The sequence below is a fragment of the Prionailurus bengalensis genome, chromosome A3 (assembly GCF_016509475.1).
Source record: "Prionailurus bengalensis isolate Pbe53 chromosome A3, Fcat_Pben_1.1_paternal_pri, whole genome shotgun sequence".
Classification (NCBI taxonomy): domain Eukaryota; kingdom Metazoa; phylum Chordata; class Mammalia; order Carnivora; family Felidae; genus Prionailurus; species Prionailurus bengalensis.
This window is the reverse complement of record NC_057354.1, coordinates 36,490,782-36,506,306: the sequence shown is the minus strand read 5'-3', so window position 1 is coordinate 36,506,306 and position 15,525 is coordinate 36,490,782. Positions and strand designations below refer to the sequence as shown.

Sequence of the window (15,525 nt, the reverse complement as noted above, 5' to 3'; positions counted from 1 at the left end):
TTCTAAGCGAGCTTGAGCTGGTGGCCCAGGCGTGGGACTTGGCGGCGGGGAGAGGACGTAGGTAGCGACAAGCGGGAGCCCCTTGCTGACTGCCCTCCTGGTTTTCGCAGCGGAGCACGCCTGCCTGTCTGACCCCTGCCACAACAGGGGCAGCTGCCGGGAGACCTCGCTGGGGTTTGAGTGTGAGTGTTCCCCGGGCTGGACGGGCCCCACGTGTTCCACGAGTAAGTCTGGGTTGTGGCCTGTGTCTTTTCCGGAGGATCAGATACGGGGTTGGGGGCAGGCGCCTGGGCTTGGTTCAAGGTCAGGTCTCAGTGGGAAGGGGTGGATTCTGCCAGCGGTCTGGTGGGGAGTCTGGCTGGGGCTTCTCCGGCCTTTGCGCTGCACCCTCATCCTCCTGCGCTAAGTTAGCACGGTGTGTCTGCTGCTACTGAAGAGCCTTCTCCATGGGAGACCTCCATCCTTTGCATGTGCTCCCTGGAGCTCTGCCTCCTCCAAATCAAGTTCTGGTTCTGGTTCCTGCAGCCATGGAGAGGCTGCCTGTGGGGGAGGCTGTCACTCCTGGATTTCATCATGGGTGCAGGTGGCCCCCAAAGAGAGACCTGGGCTACAGGGTTGTTGTGGCTGCAAGGCCTGGCTGCACGTCAGGACCACCTGGGTGCCGGACAATGCAGATGGGTCCTTCCCACAGTTTCTCTTTGGAATTGGGGAGTCCACATTTTGTAACAAGCACCTGGGTTTCTGAGGTGCGGCCAGGCCTGAGAACCACTGTGCTCAGCACCCTGAGTGCAGCACGCACAGTCGAGAATGTGGGTTCTGGGGTCGGATCACCTGGGCTGGCACTGTGGCCCCTGCCTGCCTCTCCTAGGGCCGGTCTTTACCTCCCGGTGGCCCTGTTTAAAGGAGACAGTAGCAATTCCCATCTCTTAGGGTTGTGAGGAGCCGATGACTGAATTCCCAGAGAAAGCCTGGTACTTCAGAAGTGGGTAGTAGGTGAATGAAGAGGCCACTGTATATAGTCCAGTGTAGAGGGTGTGGGGTGGGGTGTAGACCCCAGGTATGGAATTTTGGGAAAACTCTGTGAACAAGTAAGAATAATGTTTTCAACCAGTAAAGAAGAGTTCTTTTTCCTTACTACTTAGCTACCCCTGAGCCATGCTGGAACTTTCCTTTAAAAATAAGGAGTAGGCAGAGCTAGATGAGCCATGTTACCCATGGGTTGATGCTCTGGGGATCCAGCTGGCTCTCCCTGCTGCTTAGGTTGGGGATTAAATGAACTGGGGCACTGGAGGATTTAAAGCTAAAATCAGGCCTTATCGTCATAGCGGTCACTTCTAGCAGGTGTCTGGCTCTTAAGTGAAGGCCCCTCGTGTAAGGGTTGGCGTTAAATTATCTAATTGTCAAACGGACTGAGATTAAAATGCCAGCTCTTTTTTCCCTTTTGTCCAACAGACATTGATGACTGTTCTCCAAATAACTGTTCCCATGGGGGTACCTGCCAGGACTTGGTTAATGGATTCAAGTGTGTGTGCCCGCCCCAGTGGACTGGCAAAACGTGCCAGTTAGGTAAGGAAATTCCTGCACCGAGGTTAGCTTTGATGATCAGAGCTGTTATAGAAGATGAGCCTGTGGTGGTGTGAGTTTGCACACCATCCTACTAAAAAGTAATTTATTGTCAAGAGTCCGGCGGGCCTGGGAGAGAGAACTCGAATGCAGATGGCCTAGCTCTTTTAGGCCCTGTGGGAAAGTCGTGGGATCCCTTGAACCATGTCAATCGTCTGTCCGAGGAGTGTTCAGCTGGGTTCCAAACGGGGATGGTCTCATGAGGAATGAGCTGTCTGCATTCTTGCTGCCACATTTAAATCCCAGCAACTAGGCTGCGTGGAGTGTTATACAGCAATGCCTGGTGGCTTTCTGCTCTTCCGGCTGGGGGCCAGTTGTTAACCAGCAGCCTGAAAGTTATCAATTAGCATACCTTATTGGATAATGGCTAGGGAGAGGGATCAGCTGCTCAAAATAGCGGGAACCTAGTATCTGGGATTTAGGTTATTAGCATGTCTCCTATTGGAGGCAAACTATTGCTAGGGTGTTTTGGGGGAGGTGGGGGAAGGGGGGTAAATCTCCATTTCTCACTACCCCTCCGTGTTTTCTTTCAGATGCAAATGAGTGCGAGGCCAAACCTTGTGTAAATGCCAAATCCTGTAAGAATCTGATTGCCAGCTACTACTGTGATTGCCTCCCAGGCTGGACGGGTCAGAATTGTGACATAAGTGAGTACCTTTTGTTTCGATTTTGATTTTTGTGAAACTTGGGTATTGAAGGCTTTGTCAGCCTGTACGTTGGCTCCAGTGCTAAGACTTGAGTGATAAAAGGAAAACCTGAGTGGGAATGTTTTTGGAGAGGGAGTGATCAGTGCAGAAATGAAAACATACACTTTATCAGGCTCATTAGCCAGTAAAACAGCCATATTCTGATAAGGTGGCTAAAACAATGATGTGAAGTTTCACTCGCTCATTCTGGAGGAATTAGGGAGGGTTCCCACCCAGTGTAATAACCTTCTGTCAGGGGGAAGCGCACAGGAAATCTGATTTGAGGCTTTTATCTGTCCTGAGCGGAGAGCACTTTTCAATTAAGCCTAGTTTCAATGTAAATTGCCTCTTTAATATGAGGACTTGTTTATTTTTTAGATATTAATGACTGCCTTGGCCAGTGTCAGAATGATGCCTCCTGTCGGGTATGTAAATCTTTGCTTAAATGAAAACCTTAATGATTGACCCAAGTCTGTGAGATTTATGTGACCCTGGGAGAGCTCTGTCCCTCAGGGATTTAAAAATGCAGGTGAAAAGTGATTCTCTGGAAGTTTCACTTGGGCTTGTGTTACCCCCAGCCTCCTGGGAGCCATCTTGAAGGCATGCATGTAGAAATTCCCCTTCAGCATTTCGGGAGGCTTGGCATTTGGTGATTTCAGTGAATCCGTGGAACGGCAGCAGTCATGCTAGACCGCTGAAGCCCTGTGTTTGTGGAATACATAGAAAAAAGCATGTGTTTCTCCCCCCTCCTTCTTCCTCTTCCAGGATTTGGTTAATGGTTATCGCTGTATCTGTCCACCTGGCTATGCAGGCGATCACTGTGAGAGAGACATCGATGAATGCGCCAGCAACCCCTGTTTGAATGGGGGTCACTGTCAGAATGAAATCAACAGATTCCAGTGTCTGTGTCCCACTGGTTTCTCTGGAAACCTCTGTCAGGTGAGCTGTGCTAGAACCTCCACAGGCCAAGTTTCTACAGCAGAACTCTCTCTGCCTCCTCTCTCTGCCCTCTCCTCTCCACCCCCCCTTCCCCTCTTCCTCCATCTGTCTTCCCCTTCTTTCCCCTCCCCCTTCTCCCCCCTCCCCCTTCTCCTCCTCCTCCTCTTTCCCCCTCCCCCCCTCCTCTCCCCTCTTCCTCCCTTGGTTCCCCCCTTCTTCCTCCTCCCCTCCCCCATCCTCTCTCCCCCCCATCCCCTCCCACCCCCCCCCCCCGCCCTCCTCCTCCTTGTGTTTGTCCTTTCCCTTCCCTTTCCTCTTCTTTCCTGTTCCCCTCCTGACTCTGTAGTTGCCATCCAGAGACTAGGGACTTTTGCTAGGCAAATGCAGGTGGAAGGACACGGAGGAGTGGTTTCCTTCGTAGTGTCAGCAGCCTGTCGATTTGACTTGGTGCCCCCGACTCCATGCTCTCCCATTCTGCCCTGTTTTTCCCATGCATATCTGGACAGTCTCTAGAACATAACTGTATATTACGTAGAGCATTCTGCTCATGGAAGCAGGTAAAGGGGTCAGATTCCAGGATCCGCTGCCCCTGAGCACTTACAGTCACGCCTTTGTTTCTTTTCCCCCTCCTCTGCTCCTGGTCCTTGCAGCTGGACATCGATTATTGTGAACCCAATCCCTGCCAGCACGGTGCCCAGTGCTACAACCGCGCCAGCGACTATTTCTGCAAGTGTCCTGAGGACTACGAAGGCAAGAATTGCTCCCACCTTAAAGACCACTGCCGCACGACTCCCTGTGAAGGTACCTCCCCCACCTGCGGCCCTGGCTCGTCTCCAGGGCTTAGTCCTCTTTCCCCATTTGCCAGTTCCCCTCGATAGTCTCAGAAGCTGTGTAGCTGAGATTGAAACCCCCTAACCTGATGGCTGGGGGAAGCTAGAACATGTGGGAACAATCCACTCAGGCCCGCCAGTGGGACAGCCATGTCCTGTTCCGGGGTGGGCGGATTTGCAACCCTGAGACATTCCTCAGAGCAGTGCTGCCAGAAGACCTTTCTGCAGCAGTGGACTGTCAGGGAGGGTAGCTTTTAGTGTGACTCGCAGGCCTAGAAACTGATTATTTTCCTGAACTTCAATTCATTTAAATTTAAATAGCCGCCAATGTCCTGTGGCTGTTGTAGGAGGTAGCACAGTCTTCAGGTTCTCTGTTCTTTGCTGGTTTTAGTGTGATTAAATAGGAAGGAAAGCGGGCTTTCTCCTTTAGGAAGCTTCTGTCAAACAGATGTCAAAGGTAGGATGAGAGGGGCCCACAGACAACACGTAGGCTTCTTAGCCACCTACAGAGAAAATGCCTTAAAAAACAAACAAAAAACACTTGACTGCCTGGAGTCTCCGCTTTGCCTGTCAGTGTGACCTGGCACGTTGCCAGAGTCTTGGCCCTCGAGGTGCCTCTTGACTTATTCCCCTCATTAGCCAAGGGGTGCCTGTCTCTAGGAAAGCAGGCTTGGCGTGGGTCCTTGCCTTGGGAATGCCGTGTCTTATGGGTCTGCGGCCGTGATCTGATCCCAAGTGTGTCTTCTAGTGATTGACAGCTGCACTGTGGCCATGGCTTCCAATGACACGCCTGAGGGGGTGCGGTATATTTCCTCGAACGTCTGTGGTCCCCACGGGAAGTGCAAGAGTCAGTCGGGAGGCAAATTCACCTGCGACTGTAACAAAGGCTTCACTGGAACGTACTGCCATGAAAGTAAGACCCCTCTTTGGGGAATGGGGCACGGTACCCCCACCCTGCCTCTCTGCTCAGCTCAGGAAGCATTTGAGATTGAATCATTTCAGTTGAGACCAGTGAAAGTTTACTATTAGATCTAGGACCTAAGACAGAGTTGTGTTTATAAGATCACTGACGCCTCTGACCCTTCAGATCGTTTATGTTAGAATATTCTGGAATCTGACTAGTTTGGGTGGTCCCGCTGAGTTTCTTCTCTACTCCCTCCAAGTAGCTTAGCTTATGAGGCATTAAATAAAACAGACAAGGCATCCTCTGGTGCCACCTGGCACCTTGTTTTCTCAGGGGGCAGCCTTTGGACCAGTGCCTAGCTATGGCACTAGTTGGCCTTTATTTACCAGCTTCTTCACCTTCCCTTCACAGACATTAATGACTGCGAGAGCAACCCCTGTAAAAATGGCGGTACTTGCATCGATGGTGTCAACTCCTTCAAGTGCATCTGTAGTGACGGCTGGGAGGGGGCCTACTGTGAAACCAGTGAGTCTGTGGTCTTCATGGGCCAGACAGCTCTGGGATGCTGGGGTGAGAGGAGTCTTCACGGGAGGCTTTTCTTTTTAATGGGAGCCTGACCAACCACAAGACCCCCATAGTTCTTGTCATGGCATAGCACTGCCTGTGTCCTGTTGAATGCTGAAGACAGCCAACCGGAAGGAACAGCAGCTGAGGAGCTAGAGAATCGGGCTGTGATTAGGATAAATACCCCGCTTGCAGAGACAGTAATCTTCCTTTTGTTTTGACTGTAACTTGTACCCGTCCTGATTTTAATTTCCACGGGAGTGACAGAAGCCTGCCCCTGTCTTGCCACCTCGTGGTGTTAGAAATAACCCACTCTTAGAAAGCAATGAAGGTGTTTATGTCCTGGGATGGCTCAGCTGGTCTTGGACCTTGGAGTGGAGAGCATTGGGTGGAGGTAGCCATCACCATAGCAAGGGTGCGGCTCTTACATGCTGGGTGGGCATGGTCCTGGAAGCATCTTCAGCTGGGTGTCTCCTCTTTGATTCTAGACATTAACGACTGCAGCCAGAATCCCTGCCACAATGGGGGCTCGTGTCGTGACCTTGTCAACGACTTTTACTGTGACTGTAAAAACGGGTGGAAAGGAAAGACATGCCACTCACGTAAGTGGTAGCTGACTAGGGCCCCATCTCTGCGAGCCCTCCCACCCTCCGTCTTCTGCGAGGAGGGGCTGGCCAGGGGCTCAAGCTGAGATCCTCCTCCTCCAGGTGACAGCCAGTGTGATGAGGCCACGTGCAACAACGGTGGCACCTGCTATGACGAAGGGGATGCTTTCAAGTGCATGTGTCCTGGAGGCTGGGAAGGGACGACCTGCAACATAGGTAGTTTTCTGCCTCACATGGGGTTCGCCACGGCCATCTGGGCACTTGTGACTTTCCCTGGCGGGTCTGGTTCTGGCCTCTCCAGACTGTTTTCGGATCCTCAGGGAGGGTGGTCCTGTCTGTTCTTGTCTTGTAGCCCGAAACAGTAGTTGCCTGCCCAACCCTTGCCATAACGGGGGCACCTGTGTGGTCAACGGCGACTCCTTCACGTGTGTCTGCAAAGAAGGCTGGGAGGGGCCCATCTGTACTCAGAGTGAGTGTCCCCTGCCCCACCCGCCTTGAACTCTCCGAGGGCTGCAGGAGCACATCCTGACACCCTCGGGGACTCGAGATGGAAACCAGAAGCAGAGCTGTTTGATGTCTGCTTCTGCATCACCTGGGTCTGTTCTAATGCACTTGATGGGCTGCAGCCCTGACCTGGGCATGAGAAAGTCGCCGTTGAGATAAGTGGAGACAGATGGTGTCTCGCTTCCCAGCGTGGGTCTGACCAGCAGCCTGTCTCCTTCCATTCTCACAGCCCCCTTCCCGCCCTGACCGGGGCCTCTTCCTGTGCAGTGTCCCACGGCACATGGAACAAAGTGTGTTGCAGGCCTGGTTCCAATTGAGCAGAGGTCTTAAGCGCATTTTGTTGGTGTTAACTATAGGTCTATCATATGGGTATTATGGAGATCAGTGGTGTTTCTCCTTAAGCTTAAAACTGCTTTGCCTGGTGAAGGCCTTACTATTAAGTTGTCTTTTTTACTTTGCAGATACCAATGACTGCAGTCCTCACCCCTGGTAAGCATGGCCACCTTTTAAGCCAGCACTTGTTGGCTGTAGTGTGCATGGGCATCACCTAGGGATCTTGTCTAAAATGCAGGTTCTGATACAGGAGGTCTGGGGTGGGGCCGCAGACCCTGCCTGTCAAACAAGCTCCCAGGTGCTGCTCATCCTGCTGGTCTGGACCACACTTTAGTTAGCCAGGTTGTGCCTTCTTTTGGAGCAGTGATTCTCAACCTTGGCTGTGCATGAGAATCACCCGGGCAGTTTTTATAAGTCTCAATGCCTGGACTGCAAGGGAGACTGAAATTAGACTCTCCGGGGGTGGGACCCCGGCATCAGTATTTTTAAAGTTCCCCAAGTAGTGGCGAGGGCGGCCAAGGGTGGGAGCCACTGAATGTAATTGGCACAGCTACCTGAGGTTAACTGGTGGAGTCTTGGATCGGTAGGCTGGTTACTGAGTGGCCTTTGCTTTCCTTCTCAGTTACAACAGTGGCACGTGCGTGGATGGAGACAACTGGTACCGGTGTGAGTGTGCCCCAGGCTTTGCTGGACCTGACTGCAGAATAAGTAAGGAGCAGCCCTAGTTGGTATCCCTAGTGGCTTTCTTTCCCCCAACACCAGCCCTTGGCCTGTACTTTCAGTCTTGAAAACAATTAAGGTCACTGCTCCCTTTAAGTAGCCCTGATAGGCAAGTGGCCTCCCACCTCCAGCTGGGATTAAGACAGCTCTGGCTGGAAATTTGCAGGTATCTGCTGGTCCTTCCTCGGGTGGCACAACCCCCTTCTAGGGGAGGCGGTACAAGCCACAGAATCTGACCATTAATCTATTCTGAGGCCTTAAAGGAAGAGGGTGCTTTTTCCCAGGACTACCCTAAAATTATGAGCCAGTGGACATTACCCACAGAGGACGGAGCTAAGGGCAGTAGAAGGGATGAGCGTTGTGGTTTCTAAAGGTCATGCCTTGGTGACATGATTAAAATGGGAGATGGGCAATGAAGTTTGTCAGGGTGCTTTTGACGTTGCTTTATTTTGAGCCTTTTCCTACTTTTTTATAAGCTTTTTTTTCCTCCCTCCCTCCCCCCCCAAAAAAAGTGATGGTTTTTTTTTTGTTTTCATACCCAAACTATTTGAAATTTCACTAGTGCTGGAGATCACCAAGTCTGGGACTGACTGGTCTTCACTAAATAAGGGTACATTTGGTCTACTGCACGTTTCTAAGTTGTGCTGGCAAACTATGGTCTGGGCCCACTGCTTGTTTTTGTAAATAGTTTTATTGGCACACAGCCACACTCACCTATTTATATACTGTCTCAAGCTGCTTTCATGCTATAACAGAATTGAGTAGTCAAGACAGAACTCACATGGCCTGCAAAGCTTAAAATATTTGACCCTTTTCAAGAGCTTTGCCAGCCCTTGCTCTTTTACTATCTTATAAAAAAGAACTAAAAATTGTGGCCTCCTGGGGTGCCTGGGTGGCTCAGTCAGTTAAGCATCCGACTTTGGCTCAGCTCATGATGTCGCAGTCTGTACGTTTGAGCCTTGTGTCAGGGTCTGTGCTGACAGCTCAGAGCCCGGAGCCTGCTTCAGATTCTGTGCCTCCCTCTTTCTCTGCCTCTCCTGCACTCGTGCTCTGTTTCTCTAAAAAATACAAAAAAAACAAAAAAAAAACCCACAACAATAAACCTTAAGGAAAAAAAAAAAAACCCAAAAAACTGATCTGAAAAGATTTTCAGCTAAGTCAGGCTAATGGTGATCTTTGTGGGGCAGTGACTGGTGGAGTTTTTTGGGGTACTGATGATCAGTTTATTTGGGTGCTGGTTACATGATAATTCATCAAGCTTATACTTGGGTTTATATGCTTTTCTATCTGTATGTTAGGTCAGTAAAAAACTTAGAAAACCATTATTGCTTCCCATTGGAGCCTAAACTTGAACTGCGTTTCTCCTAGACATCAACGAATGCCAGTCCTCACCCTGTGCCTTTGGGGCAACCTGTGTGGATGAGATCAATGGCTACCAGTGTGTCTGTCCCCCAGGGCACAGTGGTGCCAAGTGCCAAGAAGGTATGTGGGTCAGGCCCCAGCTGGCTGCGTCTTATGGGGTGAGCAGGCACTGTGCTCAGGAAGAGAACACAGAGGGGAGATATGCAGAGGGGGCCTCAGGGAAGGGGAAACTTAAGGGGTCCCCTACAAACAGGGTAGCCGTTTTTAGTCAACTCCTGGGCAGTTATGTAGTTATGTTGTGTGACAGACCATCCCCCAATGTGTGGCTTAGAGCAGGCATTTGTTTGTATTGATCGTGGGCATGCGGGGCAGGCAGGATGATAATGTGTTGCAGGGTGGGTTCAGGTCTATTCTGTGTTTCCTCACCCTCCTTGGACCAGGAGCCATATCTGGCAAATGGCAGGCCTGAAAGAATCCAAGCTCAACCATGAGAGACTTAGCTCCCATCACATCCAGTAATGCTGCAGTGGCCCAAGGAGGTCACAATGCCACGTGCAAAGGCAGCAGGAGAGGGAAGAACACCTGCCCTTTGTTGGGGGGTAACTGTTGTCCCATGGCAGAGGGCACAGATGTAATTCCTTCCCTAACAGGGAGGGAGTGAAGAGTGGAGAGAACAGTCTATAGAAAAGGAAACCCCTTGGACTCCTGCATTCCTGCATTTCAGTTTCAGGGAGACCTTGTATCACCATGGGGAGTGTGATCCCAGACGGGGCCAAGTGGGACGATGACTGCAATACATGCCAGTGCCTGAATGGAAGGATCGCCTGCTCGAAGGTACAGTGTGGGGGATGCCACAGATCACCTGCATCCTGGAGTTGCCATTGGGTGTTTGTCCTGAGCCGCCTGCTCCCTCTCTCTCTCTCTCTCTCTCTCTCTCCCTCCCTCCCCACCCCTCCAGGTCTGGTGTGGCCCTCGACCTTGCTTGCTCCACAAAGGGCACAGTGAGTGCCCCAGTGGGCAAAGCTGCATCCCTATCCTGGATGACCAGTGTTTTGTCCGCCCCTGCACGGGTGTGGGTGAGTGTCGGTCTTCCAGTCTCCAGCCCGTGAAGACCAAGTGCACTTCTGACCCCTACTACCAGGATAACTGTGCAAACATCACATTCACCTTCAACAAAGAGATGATGTCGCCGGTACGGAACCACTACTTTTTTATTTTGGAATGGAAGGGTGTGTCTGCTGCTTCCAAGGCAGAGTGTCACCAGCTAGGACCTTGTTCTCCTTAGCTTAAATTCCTAACTTCCAGAGAAACCTCAGCCTTTTCTTTTTCTTCCAGTATCTTACATGTGTCCTTTTAAAATGTGATTCTAGGGCCTTACCACGGAGCATATTTGCAGTGAATTGAGGAATTTGAATATTTTAAAGAATGTTTCCGCCGAATACTCAATCTACATAGCTTGTGAGCCTTCCCCTTCTGCGAACAATGAAATACATGTGGCCATTGTAAGTATAAGACTCAGTCAGAATTATGTGACTGCAAGGTAGTTAACAAACTTAAGTTAGCCAGTATCTGAACACAGCAAAGCTGGACTCACATGTTTAAGTAACTTTGAATAAAGCCTACTGTGGAGTGCGGCCCTGACCCTCCATCTGACAGTTCTCCTTTTTCTCCAGTCTGCTGAAGACATACGGGATGATGGAAACCCTATCAAGGAAATCACTGACAAAATCATAGATCTCGTTAGCAAACGTGATGGGAATAGCTCGCTTATTGCTGCGGTTGCGGAAGTGCGAGTGCAGAGGCGGCCTGTGAAGAACAGAACAGGTAGGTGGGAACGGTCCCTTTGAGGACGAGCAAACTGATCTCATCTCACCATCCAACAAAAGCAGCAGGTGGGGTGTTAGTTGATGGTTCCCTGTCTCGAGGAGCCCCCCCCCCCCCCCCGGCTGCCATTTAACCGGTGAAAAAACTGAGGCCAGCTGCCATGACCAAGTACCGGACTTCTTTCCCTGCCATCAAGCTGTGCTCTCAAAGTGGGGACCTCTGCAGAACATGTTGTTTCTAAGGCAGAGTGCACTGAGGCACCTCAAACTCCTGGCCACGAAAACCCTGCTGTGGCATTCTAGTGGCGTAGGACAGCCCAGCCTAAGTCCCGTGGACACTGGTTTGATAGGCAGCTCGTTGGCCCTGCAGGACATCCAGGCCCCCCTTTTGGCCATAGCTGTTGTAGCTAGGTGAGAAACAGGGTGCATGAGCATCTGGGACATGTGAGCTCTGCATGCTCAGATCAGGTTTCTGGTAATTCTGAAAATCGGACCCTATAACCAGCTGCCTGAGGAGCCAGTCTTCCCTCGACTGAACCAGATGCTGCTGTCTCCACACGGAGTCAGGAGCCTCTAGGAGTTGCTGCTGTGCCTGGTCTCTGGGGACAAATGTGTCAGGGTCTCCAAGGGCCCGGATCCTGTACTTGCTTATCAACCTGTGAAGTGACAATATGTAATTGTGAAAAGGGGCTTGTCCCCATAGCACCCCTTGTAGGGACTAAGGACAGGGGAACCACTGTCAGTAGTCTTTTGTTCATGGGGTAGCTTTCTTTTTTTTTTTCTTTTTTGAGAGTTCATTGGTTTTGTGCCCGCCTTACAGATTTCCTGGTTCCTCTGCTGAGCTCCGTCTTAACTGTGGCCTGGATCTGTTGCCTGGTGACAGCCTTCTACTGGTGCGTGCGGAAGCGGCGGAAGCCCAGCAGCCACGCTCGTGCGGCCTCTGAGGACAACACCACCAACAACGTGCGGGAGCAGCTGAACCAGATCAAAAACCCCATCGAGAAGCACGGGGCCAACACGGTCCCCATCAAGGATTACGAGAACAAAAACTCCAAAATGTCGAAAATAAGGACCCACAACTCGGAGGTAGAGGAGGACGACATGGACAAGCACCAGCAGAAAGCCCGGTTTGCCAAACAGCCGGCATACACGCTGGTAGACAGAGAAGAGAAGCCCCCCAATGGCACGCCGGCCAAACACCCAAACTGGACAAACAAACAGGACAACAGGGACCTGGAAAGTGCCCAGAGCTTAAACCGGATGGAGTACATCGTATAGCAGACGGTGGGCACCGTGGCTGCTAGGTAGAGTCTGAGGGCGCTGGGGGCTTGTAGTTCTTAAACGGTCGTGTCCTATTCCAGTCTGAGGCTGTCATTGACTTAGAATCCTGTGTTAATTTAAGTTCTGACAAGCTGGCTTACACTGGCAATGGTAGTTGCTGTGGTTGGCTGGGGAACCCCATGCTGCGTCTCACGGCTATGCAAACACAAGCCCCGAGTGCCCTGGTGCACGGGCCCTGCAGCTGCCCCCTCTCGGACCAGGTTCCCAGGAGAAGGCCCAGCCCCTGGGCTGAGCTTCCACCTCTGCCAGATGTCCCGATGGTGATGCAGTCTTAGGATCGTAGTTTTTATTTATATTTATTGACTCTTGAGTTGTTTTTGTATATTGGTTTTATGATGACGTACAAGTAGTTCTGTATTTGAAAGTGCCTTTGCAGCTCAGAACCACAGCAACTATCACAAATGAGTTTATTATTTATTTTTTTTATTGTATTTTGTTGTTGTTGGGGGAGGGGGGACTTTGATGTCAGCAGTTGCTGGTAAAATGAAGAATTTAAAGAGGAAAAATGTGTCAAAAGTAGAATTTTGTATAGTTATGTAAATAATTCTTTTTTATTAATCACTGTGTATATTTGATTTATTAACTTAATAATCAAGAGCCTTAAAACATCATTCCTTTTTATTTATATGTATGTGTTTAGAATTGAAGGTTTTTGATAGCATTGTAAGCGTATGGCTTTATTTTTTTGAACTTATTTTCTTATTACGTGTTGCCTATAAGCCAAAATTAAGGTGTTTGAAAATAGTTAAAAGACAATAGGATGGCCTTCGGTGCCTGGAATACTGGCGGATTTTTTTTTTCTTTTTTTGTACGACGTCAGATGTTTTAAAACACCTTCTATAGCATCACTTTAAAACACGTTTTAAGGACTGACTGAGGCAGTTTGAAAATTAGTCTAGAACAGGTTCCTTTTTTTTTTTTTCTGCTTTAGACTTGAAAAGAGACAGGCAGGTGATGGGCTACACAGCAGTTTAAGGGAACAAGCTGAGCTCCGACTTAACGTAGCCAAAATATGAGTGGTTGAATATCATTAAAAATATCAATTGTGTGAAGGTGGAAGTACACCAGTCTTATTTTGTAAATTCTGATTTCTTTTCACCATTCTTTTAATACTGAACCACTTGTAGATTTGATTTTTTTTTTTTTTTGTTATCTACTGCATTTAGGGAGTATTCCAATAAGCTAGTTGAATACTTGAACCTTAAAATGTCCAGTAAGATCACTGTTTAGATTTGCCATAGAGTACACTGCCTGCCTTAAGTGAGGAAATCAAATGCTATTTACAAAGTTGAAGACCCAAAAGGCTTATAAAACAGAGGAATTTCATTGGTTCACCACTGAGACCGTGAAGATACTTTGTATTGTCCTATTAGTGTTATGAACATAAAAATGCATCTTTGATGTGTTGTTCCTGGCAATAAATTTTGAAAAGTAATATTTATTAAATTTTTTGTATGAAACCTGGAACAGTGTGGCCTCTTCTGAGCTGATGGAGTGGTGCTTGGGCTCTGCCTCGTGCCTTCACCACCCCACCAAATCTGTTCTGGTAAGCGGGGTGTGATCAATAGGCTGTGCTTGATGGGGATGTGGAGGAAAAACCTAAAGCCTTGTCAGCCACAGAATTCAGCCAAAGAAGCCAGGGCTGTGAGAGCCCCATCTCGAGGGGGCCTTGATTCCCTTGTTATTCAACAGCAAGTGTGAATACTGCTTGAATAAACACCACTGGATTAATGGCCTGTAGTGTGAAGGTGAATTGTTTGTGAGCACTCATGGGAAAGGCCCACCACACTAAAAGCGTTTTTAAAAAGCTTGGAATGAGTTTTAGGGGATGAAGAGGGAGATTCAGTGCTTTCGAGTACCCCCCCCCCCCCCCCCCCCCCCCCCCCCCCCCCCCCGCCCTGGGCTACTTGGATTAATATTAATGTCCTGCTGTCATTCGAGACCACACCCTGGTGGCTTCCGTGCAAGCTCATGCCTCCAGGGTGGTTTCCTAGCTGCTTGAGAGGTGATAGTTACAAGCTTCTGGAGTTAGAGCCATCTACTCATCACCTTTCTCAGGCAGGCAGTGTTTGGGTGGCCTCGCCATGCAGCGTCAGGGTGACCGATATCTGGCCTTCGTGAGCTCCCAAAGGTCGGCCATCACCACCCATTAAGGACATGGGAGAACGGTGGTTCTCACTGTGGCTGCTGGTGCCAAAATGGCCCTGCCCCTACATCATGGGTGGGGTTGGGGAAGCTTGGTCTCTGGTACCTCTGCAGCCAGGGATGAACCATGGTGAAGGGCATGTGGATGGCTTTCAGTAGCTGTGTGGAGTTGCCAGGAGCTCCCTGCTGCTTATTAGCGAGCTTCCCCAGAAGCTTCCAAAGCTTCCCCTCCTTGGAACTGTCCCCCAGCGCCACACCATTCACGCCATCTGCCCACCTCTGGTTTTCAGAGTGGTGTTATTCTTTCATTCTTGGGAAACAGTTTTCTTCTACCAGGCTAAGAACTATGTTCTCTGATGGGCATCTTGTTTAAGAAGGGGCGATGGGCTTTAAAAATATCCCTGGCTTTCTTTGCGTGAGCAATGAGGAGTCAGAGTCCAGAACAGTGCGTTTTGGCTGGCTGGGAAGATAGCTGGAAAGACCTGGACACCGGCGAGGCTGGATTCCCCTGACATCTCCCTGCCCTGGTGTAGCAATATTTTCTGTCCATGATCTCTGCCGGTGGACAGCTGGTTTCTGCAAGGTGGGGTAAGAGGGAGGGAGAAGGGCTCTGGAACAGACCCAATGAGGCAGGACACAGTCTGCTTTAGCAGTGCTGAATTCAAACACCATCCTGAAGCAATACCTTGCTCTGATGGTTTGTGAACTTGGAGTTTTCAGGACCCCAGAATTCCTTGGGTAGTTGCCAAATGCTTTTGTGCCAAGAAAGAAAAAAAGTTTAATGAGCCTCTGCCATTCTTTATACCAGAAGGGAAGTGATCTTGAGATTCACATTTAAGAAGTCTTCTCAGTAGTAAGACTGCAGAGATCAGGCTCCTCTGGGCATGGCTCAAAGTCAGGACCTTAATCGTAAAGGGCAATTTCCCCCTTTCTCCAGGTAGAAGTAATCAGGCAAGGGAGCCCTGGTTATCTTGGGGACAGGGTGGAAAAGAAGGGAATCCATACCTTTCCCATTACCCATGAATGTTCTGGACCTTCTTTAAGCAAACCCTGGAAGGCAAAGAATTTTTAGTCTGGAAACTTGACTGACTCAGACTCTAGCATTAGACCATACCATGAAACTCTAGGAAGGAATTATCTTGAAGC

General features: G+C 49.8%; 1 protein-coding gene across 1 annotated transcript in view; it reads left to right on the top strand.

The window, feature by feature from the left end:
• The window catches only part of JAG1 (jagged canonical Notch ligand 1), a 36,029-nt gene extending 22,331 nt beyond the window's left edge, over nt 1-13,698 (top strand). Inside the window, exons 8-26 of the mRNA XM_043602891.1 lie at nt 111-224; nt 1,453-1,566; nt 2,157-2,270; nt 2,688-2,734; nt 3,075-3,248; nt 3,899-4,049; nt 4,827-4,991; nt 5,394-5,507; nt 6,035-6,148; nt 6,254-6,367; nt 6,504-6,620; nt 7,117-7,144; nt 7,611-7,696; nt 9,077-9,190; nt 9,795-9,904; nt 10,029-10,262; nt 10,441-10,572; nt 10,744-10,894; nt 11,714-13,698. Coding sequence (XP_043458826.1) covers nt 111-224; nt 1,453-1,566; nt 2,157-2,270; nt 2,688-2,734; nt 3,075-3,248; nt 3,899-4,049; nt 4,827-4,991; nt 5,394-5,507; nt 6,035-6,148; nt 6,254-6,367; nt 6,504-6,620; nt 7,117-7,144; nt 7,611-7,696; nt 9,077-9,190; nt 9,795-9,904; nt 10,029-10,262; nt 10,441-10,572; nt 10,744-10,894; nt 11,714-12,171 — 2,651 coding nt within the window. The 3' untranslated portion in view covers nt 12,172-13,698. The remainder of the gene's footprint in view (nt 1-110; nt 225-1,452; nt 1,567-2,156; nt 2,271-2,687; nt 2,735-3,074; nt 3,249-3,898; nt 4,050-4,826; nt 4,992-5,393; nt 5,508-6,034; nt 6,149-6,253; nt 6,368-6,503; nt 6,621-7,116; nt 7,145-7,610; nt 7,697-9,076; nt 9,191-9,794; nt 9,905-10,028; nt 10,263-10,440; nt 10,573-10,743; nt 10,895-11,713) is intronic.
• The last annotated feature ends 1,827 nt before the right edge of the window (nt 13,699-15,525 follow it).